The 18,294-nt window shown below is 35.5% G+C and overlaps 1 protein-coding gene across 5 annotated transcripts in view; it reads right to left on the bottom strand.

Moving 5' to 3' along the window:
• The window catches only part of ERICH2 (glutamate rich 2), a 109,403-nt gene that overhangs the window by 26,386 nt on the left and 64,723 nt on the right, over positions 1-18,294 (bottom strand). For 3 of the 5 annotated variants that reach the window (XM_007494348.3, XM_007494349.3, XM_007494352.3), the window contains exons 8-11: positions 17,179-17,274; positions 13,956-14,050; positions 5,872-5,952; positions 4,066-4,223 (exon numbers count right to left, since the gene is read on the bottom strand). In XM_007494348.3, coding sequence (XP_007494410.1) covers positions 4,066-4,223; positions 5,872-5,952; positions 13,956-14,050; positions 17,179-17,274 — 430 coding nt within the window. The remainder of the gene's footprint in view (positions 1-4,065; positions 4,224-5,871; positions 5,953-13,955; positions 14,051-17,178; positions 17,275-18,294) is intronic. The other 2 variants (XM_007494350.3, XM_007494351.3) reach the window with 2 other exon arrangements.

Raw genomic sequence — 18,294 nt, 5'->3', positions numbered from 1 at the left:
GTTTTATAAAGTTTCCTAAAAGAAGGCCTAGTTTCTCAAATATTTAGGGAACTGAGTAAAATTTATAAAAATATAAGCCACCCCCAACTGATAACTGGTCACAGGATATAAACAGGCAGTTTTCAGAAGGAAAAATTAAAACTATAAATTGTCATATAAAATGCACGGAAAAATGAAAATCAAAACAATTCTGAGATACTATTTCACATTGATCAGACTGGCTAACATGATAGAAAAGGAAAATGACAAATTCTGGAAGTTATGTGGAAAAAAATCGGTACACTAATACTGTTGATGGAACAGTGAACTGGTTTAACCATTTGGGAAAACAATTTGGAACTATGCTCAAAGGGCTATCCAACTGTGCATACTCTTTCATCTAGCAAGACCACTATGAAGTCTATATCCCAATAGAAATAAAAGAAAAGTGAAAAGAATCAATTTGTACAAAATATTTATAGCAAGTTTTTTTTTTTTTTTTATGGTGGCAAAGAATTGGCAATTGAAGGGATGCCTGTCTATTGAGAATGAACCAACAATTTGTGGCGTATGATTGTGATGGAATATCATGCTATAAGAAATGACAAGGGAGGTTTTTTGGTACAAATTGAAGTGAGCAGAACCAGAAGAACAATGCACCCAGTAACAGCGATATTGTACAATGATCAACTATGAGTAACTTAGCTATTGACTATAGCTAATACAATGAAATGAGACAATTCCAAAGCACCCATGTTATCCACCTCTACAGAGAAGCGGTAAGCTCTGGGTACAGACTGAAGTACATTTTTAAACTTGATTTTTCTTGTTTTTTTGGGGGGGGGGTTGTAATGTGGCTAATATGGGAACATGTTTTGCATGACTTCACATGTATAATTGATATCATATAGCTTGCCTACTTAAGAAGTGACAAGAATGACAAGTTAAAAATATTTCACTCCTTACAAATTATTTATAACATTAAAATCAAAGGGACAAATGCTAAATACAAATGGTTTGAAAACTAGGATTTTTTTGTGGCAAGAATGCTAGACTTGGAATCCTGATTTTGTATTCTGCCTCAGAGATCATTTCATAGATTGTGAGATCCTTGAAGGCAGAAGTTGTTTTTGCCTTTTTTGTATCCTCAATGCCTAGCCCAGTGCCTGGTATATAGTATCTAATAAATACTTAAATATAGTATAGTATCTAATAAATACTTGATCCTTATTAGTTTTGTAACTATGGGTAAGTCTTTTAACCCCTAAGAATCTTGATTTCCCCTCTACATAATAGGGATCATAATAACTCTTTAGTACTATCTGCTTCAGAGGGAAATTATTAGAAAAGTACTTTTTAAAAAAGTTCTTCATAAATGAATTTTTATTATGAAATATCATGATAAGTAGATATACTTTGGGGCAACACTCCTCTCATAGTTGATAGGACCCTGTATGACAAAAAAAAATTAGCTTCCTTATCTAAATGAAGACTAGTTACAAGAATCTTTTTTAGCTAAGCTCCTTTTCAAAACCCTACTTCTAAACACTAAATGATAAAAAGCATTAGGCAAAGGCACAACTACAAATAGGTCTTGGATTAGTAAGAATAATGAATCTTCTAAAATGATCAAATTGTTTGAATGTATACTGTATATTTCCATTGAGCTGGAACAAAAATGTATTTACAATTATAATTTCAAATAATGTGAATTCAAATATAGTGTTTTCCCATTTACTTTTCCTATGAATTATATACTTTTAATGGGAAAATGCTGGGGGAATTCGCTTTACAAATTTCATGGTAGGGATGTCATATTAATCTACCTTGATAAGAAAATATTTTAAGGTTTTTTTTTATACTTGACCATAAAAACCTAAGTGGTATCATTATTGATATTCAATAATTTTTCATTTATTTCTGGGAATATAGCACATTTGTGCAATGAAGAACTTCAGTTCATGAAGAAGCGAGGAGCATTAAGAATCAGGAAAGATGGCATTAGGAGGCTTCTCATTATAGTGCACTTATTTTATACACCAAAATGTGTGCACAGTGACAATAGTTAGGCTTAAAAGGACTTAACTGTTAAATACAGTTTTTGCAACCATGCATTTTTCATTAGCATATAAATTACTATCCCCATGGTTCTGAATTGTGAGGGAGCAAAGCTGAAAATTTAAGTGGTGTCAACAGTTCGGGTATTTAGTTTGCTACATTTTTGTAATATGCTTTTTTCTATATAACCTAATTTTTCTATTCTCTAAACAATATGTTAAGAATGAAATGGTGTTTTAAATTAATATTGCTACACATATATTAACAATCAAGGTTTTGTTTAAGGAGTAAGAGGAGGATTTTTTGAAGCATTGGTTTGAAATATATGGTTTATTCATTCACAAATATATCTTTCAAGTCTCCACGATAATAAGAACAAGGAAGATTATGTTTTGGTTTTTTTTTGTCCTTCATCCAATAATCTCAGAACACTTCAAAAACCATAAAAATTATTTTTATTTCAGACATAAAGCTACATGTTATAAATTATAATTTTCTGAAGACCCAAGTAAATTAGTAGCTGAGCCAAATTTTCATTATTTTACCTTTCGTGCAGTTTAGACATACTAAACGGTGACAGTAAAAACAAAAACAAGGTTTATATTTACTTTTAAATTAAACAGATGATTTAGTAAAATGTGTTTGTTCATGATTCTAGACTTTCCAAATATCCACATTAAATATTGTGAATAAAAACCATTAGACAAACATAAGGAATAAGTATATCGCACTTCTGTCTGGGTAGGGTAGAGTGGAGAAAAAAGTACTGAAATTGGAATTAAGAGACCTTGTTCCAATACCAGCCCTGCCATTTACTGCTTGTATGGCTCTGGGCAAGGTGCCTAACTCTTCTTGGATTTCATCTTCTCAAAAATCTAATGAGTTTTTGAATCAGATAAGTTTTAAAAGTATCCCTTCTAACTCTAACCCTGTGGCCCATATCTGACTCCCAGTCTGAAAAAATGATGGAGGAGAACTTCCTTTCTCTCCCCAAGAAAGTGATCATTACATGTTCATGTAAGTTTTGTGCTCTATTAGTGTGTTTCAATTGAAGATATAAACTGGAAGGCTGTTGTGTCAATAAATGTTTTACAGAAGAATCTAGTACATTATGGTGTCTAGATTCATGTTTCTCAAATAAAATATTTAAGTCTAACTGATTAGACTTGGGGGAAATGGGGAAAAAAAGAAGGAAAAAAAGAAACCGGTAAAGTACTAAATGTATTTCATGCCTTCTCTTCCCTCACCCTTCTCTCTATCTCTCCCACGTTCTTTCTTCTTTATTTATTAAGCATCTGGATATATAGTTCCTCCTACAAAATTTAGATATAACATTTCTAATCCACAAAAAGTTAACAGCCTAGTAGAAAGGTAAGACCCAGATTGTAACATGAAACAACTATAATATAAAATACTTAAAAGGCAGCAGTGGCAAAGCTAATTGAGCACTGGACTTGGAACCAGGAAGACACATCTTCCTGGATTCAAAGCTTTCATGCCCCTAGGCAACTCATTTCATCCCTTTTGCCTCAATTCTTCATCTGGAGAAGGAAATGGCAACCCACTCCACTATTTTTGCCCCCCAAAACCCCAAATGGGGTCACAGAGTCAGATACAATGGAAATCAACAACAAATAATAATAATACAAAATATTACATGATCAAATGCATTAGAGAACTCCAAAAGAAAATCTGAGCTGGGATTTAAAGGATACATGGGAATTTGAGATACAAGGGGAGAAAGGGGGCACTATAAGCCAAGAGAACAGTGAGCCAACAGAGAGGAAAGTAAAGGGTATGTTGATCTTCCCCTCAGGATGTATCCCAAGGCAGTCTTAGTGAGAGGAAGCAGATGCATAACTCCTTTCTTCACCTAGTGCTCCTAGGAGTACATTGAGGAGACTTGAGGAAGAATCTGGACATGGATCCCAAAGATGGTGGCCAGGTAGATGCTGAATTTTAAAAAATTATCTGCCAATATCTAACAATGTAAAACTTAAATATATAATGGTGAATAAGAAAATTTACCTCTGTCATTAACTCCAATGGTGCGACATTTTTCTCAAGAAATACAGTCGTACTACATCCTTTCTCATTGTCATCTTTAATATTTTCTGACAGCCTATCATCAGGACTTTCTGAGGATTCATTATTTCTCCCTGTGCTTGCAACTGCTGCGTCTTCATCTATATTTCAATCAAAACACAGAATAGATATTCTTTAGCTGATCAGCCTTCGAAAACGAAGCTATCCAAATTAGATATTCCTGACCTGTGACTACGGCAACATAATCTGGCTCGCGCTTGGCCCTCTGTCCTCCCGTTTTGGAGCCCTTCCTTTCAAAGTCAAAGATGAGGACAAGAAATCGATCTCATTTGGGGATGCCTCTGCAGCCAAAAAGCCTCGCATTCATCACGTGGTCACCAGACCAGAAGTAGTCTGTGTTTCACAGCCTCTCCAGGGTACTTCCTTAAGTGTTCCACATCAGACACCTCCTCCTTCACGGGCAGAGGCGCCACGCGAGGCGCTTCTCAACAACCAGAATTTTTTTCCCCTTAAAGGCATCATTATTGTGCATTCAGAACCAAACATCATACACTTTAGCCCTTGCGCTGTAGAGAAAGTGTGGAGGGATGGAGGAAGCCTTTGATCCCGGGATCGCTCAATCACTCTGACAACAATCGATCAATCACTCCCCAAGCACTTACCAAGTGCTTGCTCTGTGCCAGGCACACGAAGATAAGCAAGGAAACAGCTCTTTGTCCTCAAAGAGCTGATATTCTATTTTGGGAAACCATATGCACCTGGGTAAGTAATAGCAAATATAAACAAAGTAAACATGCAGTCCTTTGTTTGAGGGGAGGCAGTAGCAGGTGAGGGAATCAGAAAAGGATTCATGATGGTGGGACTTAGAAAGAAGTTAGAGATTCCACTGCCGGAATGACCCATCGTATCTGGGGCTCGGTTTCCTCATATCTAAAGTGGAGATGATAATACTTGTATTCTACCTCACTCAGTTATTGTGAGGATGAAATAAAATAATGTATATAAAGCATTTTGAATAGACAACCATTATATAAATGTAAGCAATTATTATCACTACAGACCACATTCTTGTCAACTGCTAGAGATTTCAGTGGACTAAGAAGGGTGGACCAAGGATGTCATTTTACAAGATAAGAAATGCATGCCAGGCATTTAAATACTTTCTGACTTCAGGTTCAATGCTTTATCTACTATGCTACTTCACTGCCTATATAAAATATGATCTATAAGTACCCTAACTTATAATAATATATGATCCAATAATATGATAAAATTGGAGACTATTGCTTGGACCAGTCTCTTTGAGAGTACAATGCTGCAAGAACTTTGGATTAAGGAAAAGAGAAAAGATGAATAAAGAAATGTGAATTTTAGGAAAGAGAAATTAATATGGCCATTGTAAAAAGTGGTTTGAGAACAGAACCATACTATATATGACCCGACATATAATTGTGTATTTTTTAAACTCTTAACCTTCTGTCTTAGAATTGATAATAAGTATTAGTTCCAAGACAAAACTAAAGGCTAGGCAATTTGGGTTAAGTGACTTGACCAGGGTCACACTGCTTATAGGTGTTTGAGGCCAGATTTCAGTTGAGGAACTCTCATCTCCAAGCTTGACTCTCTATCACCTGAGCCATCCTGCCCCAATCATGTTTTGTTTTGTTTTGTTTTGTTTTAATTAAGATGAATGCCAAAAGTGCTCAGTTCAGTCTATTACATGAGTTTCTGGAAAGGCTAGCCTCTGCCATCTTAAAGGCTTCTAAATTGGACCTGAATCATACCCACCTGTGCCTTTAGAGTTGTGATCAACTGCATCATCCTGAGGGATGGTTTTCTTGGGAGCAGAGATATTTGGGTCTGATTCTTCTAGGTAAAAAGAGAAGTATATATTTTGAGAATGAAGCAAATGAGAAAAATCAGAAAGTTGAAAATAAAATGTTAGGAAAGCACAAAAGACCCATCACTAAAACTGCTAGGTGACAGAATCCATGCAAAAATCTGAACTCTAAAAAAGAAGAGCCACCATGTTGAGAGGCATGGAGTTTATGACTAGGCTTACTCTTTTTGCATTTCTCTGGCTCCATTAGCTTAAGCATATTGTGGTCCTTTAGGGTGATCTCCTGATTTCCACCAGCCCCTTCCTTCTTCTTGATGACTAACAACCTAGCTTTACCCAACTTTACAACTGACATCACACAAGAGCTCATAATGGGAATGAAAAGATAAAAAATGTTGAATGAGCCTGAATTGTAAACAGAAACCAGGGCTCCCCAATCAAGAGAGGAAGTTTTTCTGTCCTAATAACTAACGATGCTACATTTCTCATATACAAATTGATCTTTTAAGAGGCTACAAATTACCTCTGAAGATAATGAGTTCCTTTTTAGAATTTAACTCCCTCACATTGCCATTTGGCATAATCTGCATTATAGATACTATTTAATGGCTACTGAGAATTACTTAATTCAGTTATTTTAATTCCACATTTGGTACTTATAAGTGTCATTAGAGTACAGTATAAATAAATTTATTATTTTTGAAGTCATCTTCAAAAAAAGGCTCATATAAATTAATGAATAGAAGCCTCTCCTGAAGTTTATATTTATAATAATCATCATACCTAGCCATTTATGTAGCATTTTAAGGTTTGTGAAACACACTATGTATATTATCTTATTTGATAACCATCTTGTGAGGTAAGTGCTTCTTAAAATCCTTTTTAGTTATTTTTAATATTTTTATTTATGTATTTTTCCATGGATGCATGATTCATGTTCTTTCCCACCCTTTCCCCCCTTCCCATTCCCAGAGCTGACAAGCAATTCCACTGGGTTATACATGCATCATCACATTTCAATATTATTCATTTTTGCAATAATCTTTTAAAAACCAAAACCCTACATCCAATACCCATATTAACAAGTGAAAATAATCTTTTTTTAAAATATAATTTTTATTTAAAATATTTTTCCAGCATATGATTGACCACATGGTTCAATGGGGACATGATTGGGGTTTTTCCATTAAAAGATCACTTGATTGCAAATAAGAATAACATGGAAATAGATTTTGAACAATGATACATGTATAACCCAAAAGGGAGAGAACATGAATCATGTAATCATGGAAAAATTCCTCTTCCCTCCCCCTCCCAGAGCTGAAAAGCAATTCCACTAGGTTATACCAGCATTACTGTTCAAAACCTATTTCCAAGATAGGTGCTTTTAAGGGCAGCTACATGGAGCAGTGGAAAGAATGCTAGGCCTGGAGTCCCAAAGACTCATCTTCCTGAGTTCAAATCTGGCCTCAGACATTTAATAGCTCTATGACCCTGGGTAAATCACATAACCCTGTTTGTCTCAATTTCCTCATCTGTAAAATGAGCTGGAGAAAGAAATGGGAAACCAGTCTGTAGCAGTCCACCTCTAGCTATGGGAAAGGGGAACAGTTGGTATGTACAGATTGTCTTAGAAGAGAGCATGCTCAGTCTTGAGCATGCCCAGTATTGCACATGGCTGGGAAAGCCTCTGACCCTTGACCCCAGCTTCCCCCAGGTTAGGAGGGAACACAGGTTTCTTTGTGCTCACCTGGTTAAGAGAAACCACACCTATACCTTGTCATTAACCATTGAGAATCATCCCTAAGTACTGTGTATATTTGCATATCAAAGGGTATATTTAGCCCAGAAAGCTCTGTCTCTGTCTCTGTCTCTGTCTCTGTCTCTGTCTCTGTCTCTGTCTCTGTCTCTGTCTCTGTCTCTGTCTCTGTCTCTGTCTCTGTCTCTGTCTCTGTCTCTGTCTCTGTCTCTGTCTCTGTCTCTGTCTCTCCCTCTCTCTCCCTCTCTCTCCCTCTCTCTCCCTCTCTCTCCCTCTCTCCCCCTCTCTCCCCCTCTCTCCCCCTCTCTCCCCCTCTCTCCCCCTCTCTCCCCCTCTCTCCCCCTCTCTCTCCCTCTCTCTCCCTCTCTCTCTCTCTCTCTCTCTCTCTCTCTCTCTCTCTCTCTCTCTCTCTCTCTCTCTCTCTCTCTCTCTCTCGAACTGATGGAGCTTGGCCAGAGGCCATCTTTAAACCTTCTCTATCTCTCTTTCATCTCTCCGACCTGTGTGGTATTAAATGTGGATCTCTGGACTGGTAAAAGCCTTCGAAGTGGTCCTTTGATCAAAGCTTGGCTGTGGCTTATGAAAAATTAATAAAGACTCATTCCTGCCACCTCATATCTCTCATTTGACTCCGTCATCCCCATCGTGGTATTTAAAACTTCTATCCTGTCTCTATCTTCCTACCTTAAAGCTTCTCTCCCCTCTGAGAAAGCTTTACAGTCCAGTATCTCTGCCAGGAAAACCCCAAATGGGGTCATGAAGAGTCAGACATGTCTGAAATGACTAATAAGAAACATGTGCAAGGCACCAGAGAAACAAAGACAAAAATGAAATAGTTCTTGCTCTCAGGGAACTTACATCCTAACAGGGGAGCACAATAAGTATTGATGTTCAAGTAGTTGTGAGAATACAGAGGAGAGGCAGTTCCTACCTTCCAGGATTAACAAATTTAGCTGAGAAGAAGAAACAACTGGAGAGTAAAATGAACACCACACTGTCAGTCTCTGCACTTGGCAGCTCTGAATTTTGTTTGTTCCACAATAAAGATTCAGATCTTATCTTTTGCAGTCTTTTCTATTTGGTGATCTCTGCAAGGATGAATCTAACAACATTCTGGGTACTCAAGATACCATTTTTGCCTTAATAATTCTTGCTTTTGAAACTCTTTTAAAAGTTGTGCTAATAATGGTCCTGTGACAGGAGCAAATATCTACTAGGATCCCTGTCGTGTAGGCTGGCTAATTTTTTTTTTTTTTTTTTGCTAAAAGGCTATCTGTGAGATCTTAATGGTCTAGGGAAAGAAGGCTTAAATCTTTGACACACAGCTTCCCAGGTGCATGGGGCATAAAAAGGACAGTCTGCAAGGAGTCAATGAGCCCCAGGCTTAATGGATGTCCCCCTGCCATGAAAGTCCACTGATGCTTCTGACCATTATGTGTTTCTATATGGCAAGGAAGAGCCTGATATCTGCCTGAACCAGTGCTTATTCCAATCCTGAACCTGCCCAAACTAGCCCATTTGGCAGAACTGGATCAGAATGATCTTGTGTTTGACCTTTTGGTTTAAGTGGGGAAAAGATGATGAGGACTGTGGAATCAGAGGGCCACATTTGTGGCCAAGGAGCTTCTGGGTCTCTGCATGTATAGAGTTTTCTCATTAGACAGAGACTAGGTTTCCACTGATCCAATGGAATTAACCTAGTAGGTTCTACAGGAGGCTGATGTGGAGAAAAAAGAGAGTACCAGGTGGAGCATTGCCTGGCTATTATTACCAGTTCTAAAAAAATTGGATTAACAGCATAAGGTAAATGAAAGTAAATTGCTTCTGCACTTCCAACTACAAAGCTCTTCATTTTTAAGGCTTTCCCCTTAAAGACAGAGAGAGGTAGCTCATGGACTTAGTAATAATACAAGTAATAGAGACAATACAAATGGAGGTAGGAATGGACAAACCATAGTTTAGAGAAATATATTTGCAAGGGGACAGCTAGATTGCTCCGTGGATTGAGAGCCAGACCTAGAGAAGAGAAGTCCTGGCTCCAAATTTGACTTCAGACACTTAGCTGTATGATCCTGGGTAAGTCACTTAACCCCCATTGCCAAGCCCTTACTGCTCTTCTGCCTTGGGACTAATACACAGTATTGATTCTAAGACAGAGGGTAAGTGTTTTTTGTTTTTTTTTTTCAAGAAGTGCATCTGCAACCCAGAGATATTGCTGGGAAATGTGAACTCCACTGACATCAAAGTTTATAAACTTTATAAAGGATGAGAATAGGAGTAGGAATAAGGATGATTTGTATGTTATGCTCTGTATGAAATAAATTAGCATTTTGGGGACCCATAAATAATCAGTGTGTATATTTTATTTATACCCATTTTGTAAGGCTTGTACTGTGTTATGTTTTTGTTATCTATGCATAATCTAATTGTTTGTTCATCATATCTATAATCTTTAGTACTGACTTTCTGGAAAAGAAAGCAAACTTCAATTATAGCACCATTCTTCTGGAAAAATAGAATCTGCTTTTCAGGATTTAGCTTTCAGGAATGTACCGTGTTGACAAATGGAGAACAAAATATGTGAGATATACAATTCCTTGCAAAATGGATAGATACAACTAGAATAAAGGAATTAGAAAATGGAAATCAAGGAAGTGCTGGGAGGTGGAGAGGAAGGATAGGATAGGCAAACATAAAAAGATGGAGACAATGCAAGAAATACTTGAGGAACAGGTAATTTTAGGTATAAATAACTTAAGAAATCTGGTAGGAAAAGGAAAGCAAAAACTAAGATAATATCTAGCAATAAAAATCAAGAACAAATGTTTCTTTGGTTGGTCATCAATGTATGCTGAAAAGCAGAAAGGAAGGCACAGATAGAAAAGAAGTGGAAGATGCTTGGAAAATGTGATAACTGAGAGAATGAGACCCTAAAAGCAAGGGATGGATTGAAAGTATAGGGCACTGGGGTTAGCCTGAGCTATATAAGGAAGGGAATTTTCTTTTTTTAAAAGAATTGCAGCATTTATTGACAATAAAAATGAAATATTCATGGTTTCTGTTCCATTCTTTGCTGTATATATTCATCAAAATATATTTATCCTTAATTATATTCTCCTTCATTTCAGCATTATAAAGTTCAATATGAAATTGACATGCTATCAGTAGTTAAGTAACTAATGATGAATATATGTTCAGAAAAATGTGGAAAGACATATGAACTGATGTAAAGTGAAGAGAGCAGAAGCAGGAGAGCAATGTATATCATAACAGAAGTATTATAAGATAATAAACAGTAAAGGACTAAACCATTATCAGTAAAGCAAATGTCCAAGATAATCAGAAGGGACTCATGAAAAATGATATCCATAGCCAAAGAAGGAACTATTGGAGTTTGCAGATCAAATCATGCCATCTTCCACTTTATTTCCTTCATGTGTTTTTTTATCTGTGATATGTATCTTCTATTACAACAAGAGAAATACAGAAATATTGCATGAAATTGCATGAAAACACTAATATAACCTGTATCAGACTATTTACTTCCTTGGGGTTGGGGGGTAAGGGAGAGAGGGAGAAAATCTGAAAATGTCAGAAAACAATTGTCAAAAATTGTTTTCACATATAACTGCAATAAGTAAATAAATCATTAAAAAAAGTTAAGTGACCTTCCCTAGGTCACACAGTTAGTATAAGTTGGATGGTGGGATTTGGACCCAAATTCTTCCTTGATTACAAGATCAACAATCTACCACATTATCTGAAGATTGAAGGTAAAATCATATGTTGATACTGAACAGGGCTGAGTTGGATGGGAAAAATAGAATATGGCTAAGGAGGCTGTTTTGTTCTGTTTTACAACAAAAAGTAGACACTAATTTAAGGAAGACAAGCCTTAGTCTCAAGAAAACAAAGAATCACAGAATTTTAAAGCTGGACCCATCTTTCTGAGAACCAATAAAAGTGCTTCTGCTCAGTATTCATAGCCAACATCTTCCCTGACCTAGTAATAATGGAGAAACCATTGATATGATAGTGTGGGAGTGACAAAACCAGAACTTTCAGGAGGGAATATAAAATCAGGATAATATTAAAGATGGATGATAGTAATAAATTTTAAGATTCTATATCCTTAAGGGACAGATGGGCAGGCTTATCTGCCATTAGAAGATAGTTGAAGTATTTTAACTGGTTTCTAAATATATATATAACAAATCTATGTAAGGTATTCAGATATACAATTCAGGAAATAAAATACCTTTTAAACAGAACCAGAACTTTCTTTTATCTTCATCATCATCGTCATCTGTGAATCTTGAAATTTCTCAGACTTGTGAATATAAAAAATTCCCCATTGGGGAATTCTCCATTGGGACAATTCCCTATTGGGACTATTCCCCATTTTAAACAGTGAAGCTACTTAGATCTAAAATGTGAGAACTCTACTCCACCCTTACTTAAGACTGCTTTAGGGGAGAAAACTTCTTGCTGAACAATGAAAAATACTTACACCCATACTTAAGCCATGCCTATTTTTAGAATTAATACAACGGGGTGCTAAGTACCTATAAAGGTCAGGCAACTTGTGAACTTACAAGGAGCAAAGAAGAAAAAACTTACTCAGAGATTCTAGCCTACTCAGGTGTGGATTACTAAAAGGATTAGTCTACACTGGTGTGAATTCAGAATGGGCTGTCCTTTGGAAAACATCTACTGTGATTGGTAGATGGAAGAACTTAGGGGAGGTGACATAGGAGAAAACCCCTATATAAGAAAAGGATAGGCTGTTGAAATGTGATATGAGGGTCTCTGAGAGACCTCCTTAGAGATTATCCTTTTCTCAACAACCTCATTAGAGCCTGCCTCTCTTTCATTGTTCAGCAAGGAGTTTTCTCCCCTAAAGCAGTCTTAAGTACGGGTGGAGTAGAGGTCTTCACATTTTGATCTAAGTAGAGTTCTCACATTTTAGATCTAAGTAGCTTCACTGTTTAAAATGGGGAATAGTCCCAATAGGGAATTGTCCCAATGAAAAATTGTCCCTAATGGAGAATTCCCCAATGGGGAATTTTTTACATTCACAAGTCTGAGAAATTTCAAGATTCACACATCACAGTAGCTGACATATAGTATTTAAAATTTTGGAAAATACATCGCTGTTATTAAAATAATTAGTTGGGAGAGTGTTATTCCAAAATGACCAGGTGAATCAGTTCTTACATAAAATAAGATTTAGAGAGCCTAGAATTTGTGAATTCTTTAGTAATAAACATAGTGACAAATAAGAAACCACTATGTAATGAATGTTCAAGACAATAAGGCAATATACATACTGGGAAGAATGCTATACATAGAATTTGATCAGAAGAGCTTTCTGTTTGATTTCAGAAAGAGATGGAAAGACATACCTGAACTGATGCAGAGTAAAATAAGGAGGACCAGGAAAATATTGTACCTGTACAGTAACAGCAATATTGTGGAATGATCAGTTGTGATAGACTTAGCTGTTATCAGCAATATAATGATTCAGGGCAATTCTGAGGGACTTATGGCAAAGAATGCTGTCCATATCCAAAGAAGGAACTATTGGAATCAGAATGCAGATGAAAACATGCAATTTTTCAATTGTTTATATGGGTTTATGTCTTGGGATTTTGGTGTTATAAGATTATTCACTAACAAAAATGAACAATGTGGACATGTTTTACATGAAAATACATGTATAACCCAGATTGAATTGCCTTCCAGGACTGGGAAAGGGAAGGGAGGAAGGGAAATAAGTTCAATCATATAACTTAAGAAAACTTGTATGAAAATTTTTTATAATATATAATTGCAATATATAATAAATGTTTTTTAAAAATTAAATTCCTTATCTAATACTTATTAGACATATAGCAAGAAATAAATTCTTTAACCTCTCTGAACCTCAGTTTTCTCATCTATAAAATGGATCTGTATTTGGTAGAAGCAATTTTCATACCAAAAGCACCTTAAAAAGAAGTTGTGGCATTCTAGTCCTTTTGCATTCATGGGGATAATAATACCTATATTTAATTCACAGGATTGTTGTGAATATCAAATTAGATCATGTGTAGAATTCAAATTTCATAAGACAAATAGCATTATAAGATTAATTATCCATGAGACCTATATTTCATTAGCCATTAAACCAAACCAAACTTGACTATTGAGACAAGTAAGTCTACAGACACAGATTTATGTGAATAAGGATAATTAAATTAGGCACACCTGTAACTGAATGAAAACCATTACCTGTTTTTTCTCCTACAATGGAAGAAGTTTGTGATTTATTGTCTGAATTCATAAATAAATCTTTATTTTCATTACTCTTTGAAGAAATTTTCTTCCTAGATTTTAGAATAAACAATGATTAATAAAACATTTTGCTTTCTTTTATAAAGGCTTACATAGGCAGTGAATTTTTTTAAAAAGATAGAAAACCAAAAATATAACATTCTTATTATAATACTTTGATGGATTGATGAATCTTATTGTTGTGAGTACTACTTTTCCAACAGTACAGCTTGCAATCCATTCAGTATATACTCAGCCCATATGATTGGTATGTCTTCCTATAAATCCTCTATAGACATTCCAATCTGTGCATTCGATGGCCTGCCTTCCTCCAGCTTGCTTGACATTCTATGAATGACACCAGAGGCATAAAGGTTGTCTCCTGGCTATCCCTCTACCTGCCATATGAAGTTGATTTTAAAAACTGCTTCTCCTGAGTGATTTTCCATCAGCAATGTCCTATAGTCTGTCTTGTAGCTCTCCATGACTCTATGTGTGACCAGAAATTTGAATTCAGAAGAGGCTGTAGTATTCCATGGCATGCTGTAAAACAGCATAACTATATTGATCTTTTAAAAAGGACTTTTCATTTGGAAGGTCATTAAAAACTCTATGATTTCCCTAAAGTAATTCAGTTAGCTCTCTTTTACATTCAGTTCCAGACCCAGTTCACTATCACTGGGCAGACTTCTCAAGATGCATATTCCTTCCCTTCTCCCAATTATGTGTAGAAACAATTTTTAATATTTGTTTTCTCACATCATTATCTAGATTTTCTAATTTTTGGCAATGGTTTCACCATTCTCCCAATCACCCTAATATCAGAACCATTAAAATTTTTTCTCACTACCTTTCTTCCTCCATTCCAATAACTTTTGAGCCCTGTGAATTTTATCTCTGCAATAATCTTAATTCAGATCCTCACCTCTCACATATGATAACTTTTTAATCAATGTTTCTGCTTCTAGTCTCTTTCTTCTCTGAACCACCTTATACAGTTGCCAAATTATTCTTACTAAAGCAAAAGTCTACTATTATAACTCTTGTTCTAGAACTTGAGTAGCTCTTTATTATCTATGGAATAATCTCCTTTGACTAGTATATAAGGTCTTCCACAATCTGGATTCAAGACATTTATCCAAGGGAAATGTTAAGAATTTCTGGGTCATATTGTTCCTACTCATATACTCTACACTACTATCAGACTTCACTATTTGTTCTTTTCCAAATATCTCTTACACTTTCCCACCAGTGTACCTTTAGTTCACACTATTTCTTGCCCCTACAATCATCTGTTCCCATTTCCCTTGTTGACATCCTACCCATCTTTGAAGATATAGACCAAATGGTACCTCTGCCATGAATATAGCTTTGATTCTTCTACCTCAACCCAGTCTCTCCTTCATTTGATTTCATAATTCTTTGCATTCTTCTTCTTTAAAAAAAATACCCTGGAATAACCTCCAGGAATTGATGCACAGTGAGAGTAGCAGAAGCAGGAGAACATTGTACACAGAGACCGATACACTGTGGTACAACCGAATGTAATGGACTTCTCCATTAGTAGTAATGCAGTGATCCTAAACAACTTGGAGGAATCTATGAGAAAAACCACTATTTACATTCAGAGGAAAAACTGGGAGCAGAAACACCAAAGAAAAACAACTGCTTGAATACATGGGTTGAGGGGATATATGGTTGGGGATGTAGACTCTAAATGAACACCCTAATGCAAACATCAACAACACAAAAATAGGTTCTGATCAAGGACACATGTAATACCCAATGAAATTGCGCGTCGGCTGCGGGAAGAGTGGGTGGAGGGGAGGGAGGGAAATAATGTAATTATTTTAACCAAGGAATAATGTTCTAAATTGACTAAATAAATTAATTCAAATTAAAAAAACCCTTACCTTCCATCTAATAACTAAGGTCACATTTGAACTCAGGATGTCCCATCTAAAGGTCTGGTTCTTTATCCACTGAACCAGCGACCTAGCTGTCCCTCTTTGCAACCATCTTTTAAATTTATTCTAAATGGTATTATATTTATCTGAAGTGTTTATGATAACAGTGGAGGGAGCAAGGACTTTGATGACGTCATTGAATCATTTTTCTATGCACATATTTTTATTTTCCCTAGAATATTACAAGCTCTTTAGGGACTCTATAATCTTTGTATCTTTATATCCCATCTTTCACACAGTGCTGGTGCTAAATATTTTGTTCCATAAATAAATGTTAAATGAATTCTGAGTTCTATTTGTACATAATGAAATTGGACTGGCATAGCTGGGGAATACTGGTAATGCCTTTAACAATTCTTCTGTGAAAAAACATCCAATAGGCTAACATTATTATTGTCTCAACATGAATTTGGATGTTTATTATTTGGAACCACTAAGCATTTCTTAAAGGAGAGTTGAACAGATCACTGGCTTAAGAATTATATAATATGTATCATTTACCCCTTGACTTCCAGAGGTTCTCTTAAATATGACTTTACAGAACTATGGCCTCTCAGGTATATCTGTAAGTTTATCCTCTACTACAACAAACATCTATTGATTTCCAGCTAAGTGATATTGCTCTAATCCTCCTTAATGGAAATACCATACCTAAATCATCATAGACCACTGATTAGCATTAGGTAGAATTGGGAAGGCAGGCAACAAGGCTATCAATTGCCTACTGAGCAAACAGATCTCTGGGACATCCTTATACAACTCACACGACCTCTCTTTTTGTGTCTCTACTCACATGAAGAGTCATGAATTGGTCTAGGGTGACTTAGAAATGGTATTACCATTGAGGAGGACTAACTAGGAAGGTGCAGAGGGATTACAGTCTGCATTAGAGGAGGAAAAATCTGTCCTGACAAAATCAGATTCTTGACATATTTAAGCATGATGATTATTGGAAGATCCAAGTCTGAAGACAGGAGCTTAAACATATTAGCAACTGGTCTTATAATCACATTGTAGTCTTTGAAATACAGTTTTTTGAAAGAAAAATAATTTTATGGATGATTATATAATTTTAAAGGAATATTAAGAGATATCTAGGTATTTACAAATCATCCTTTAAAGTGATGAAAGAACAAAAAAGTTATCCATTAAAAATATTTACCCTTTCTGCAAATTTGGGCCTAAAATAGTAAACAAAATTAATTAAAACTTACTTTTCTGAGGATATCTTAGTCATACTTTGAGAGGATTGTGTTGCTGGTGTGTGAGGTTTGCTTGCCAATTCTTTTCCATTTCTCAGGAGTCCTTTACTTAAAATATTTTCAGCAACAAAATAAAAAATGGTTTGTCATTAGTATGGGGATATATTATGTTATAAAACTATGATCTTATAATTACTCACAGTGAATATTTCTTAATCCTCCAAGAAGGGGTTCAATGTTCATCAGCTTTGGTTAAATTAATTCCTTTTAAAAATATCTTAAATGGAATTGTGAAACTAATCAAAAGTCAAACAACTAGAAGTCAAAGTATAATCTAGATAAATATGTTAACAAATGATAGTATATATTTATATTTTCATTGCTGCTATTTAAGTTCCAAACTGAAGCCTACCTGATGTGGAAATAAATTGGTAGTGGTACTGCTTAATCTGAACCCATTATTCTCATGTGAAAAGAACTACAGGATAAGACATAATAAAGAAATATATGCCAATTGTGTAAAATTTTTGTCAAATGATCAAATTCATTTTTTTCTTATTCTCCCCCCTCTGGAACAATAAAGTAATAGAGGCTATGATTGATTATATATGATCCAGTTTTACATGGAGTTAAAAAAAAAAGCAAACCTCTAAAAACCTGTTATTCAATATATATTGAAAACACTGGTAAGGATTTTATTTTGGGGAGTCTATGGGGACATTGGCTACTTAAAAATTAAGATAATTAATCTCTAACTGAACAAAAAAAGATACTCATCTATTCTACAGCATGAATTACTTCGGGAATTATAAAGTAGAGAAATATCGCTCCTTCTTGATAGTTTGCTTGAATAGCCCTGACTACTGAATAATCTATAGGATATTATTCTCACATAGAATTTATGTAATTAATTGTTGAACACAACTTGGAATAATGGATAGAAGCCTGGCCCTAGAGTCTGGAAGACATGTGTTCAAAGTCTTGCCTTTAACACATACTACTTGTATGAATGGGCAAGTCACTTAGTCTCTCATTGTCCCAGACAGCTCTCTTAAGGTTATAAATCATAGAACTGTATCACAAGAGTGAATTTCCACATTAATGAAATAAATAAAATTATTTATAATC

Source organism: Monodelphis domestica, chromosome 4, assembly GCF_027887165.1.
Source record: "Monodelphis domestica isolate mMonDom1 chromosome 4, mMonDom1.pri, whole genome shotgun sequence".
In the NCBI taxonomy this organism is placed as follows: Eukaryota; Metazoa; Chordata; class Mammalia; order Didelphimorphia; family Didelphidae; genus Monodelphis; species Monodelphis domestica.
This window is presented reverse-complemented; position numbering and strand designations above follow the sequence as displayed.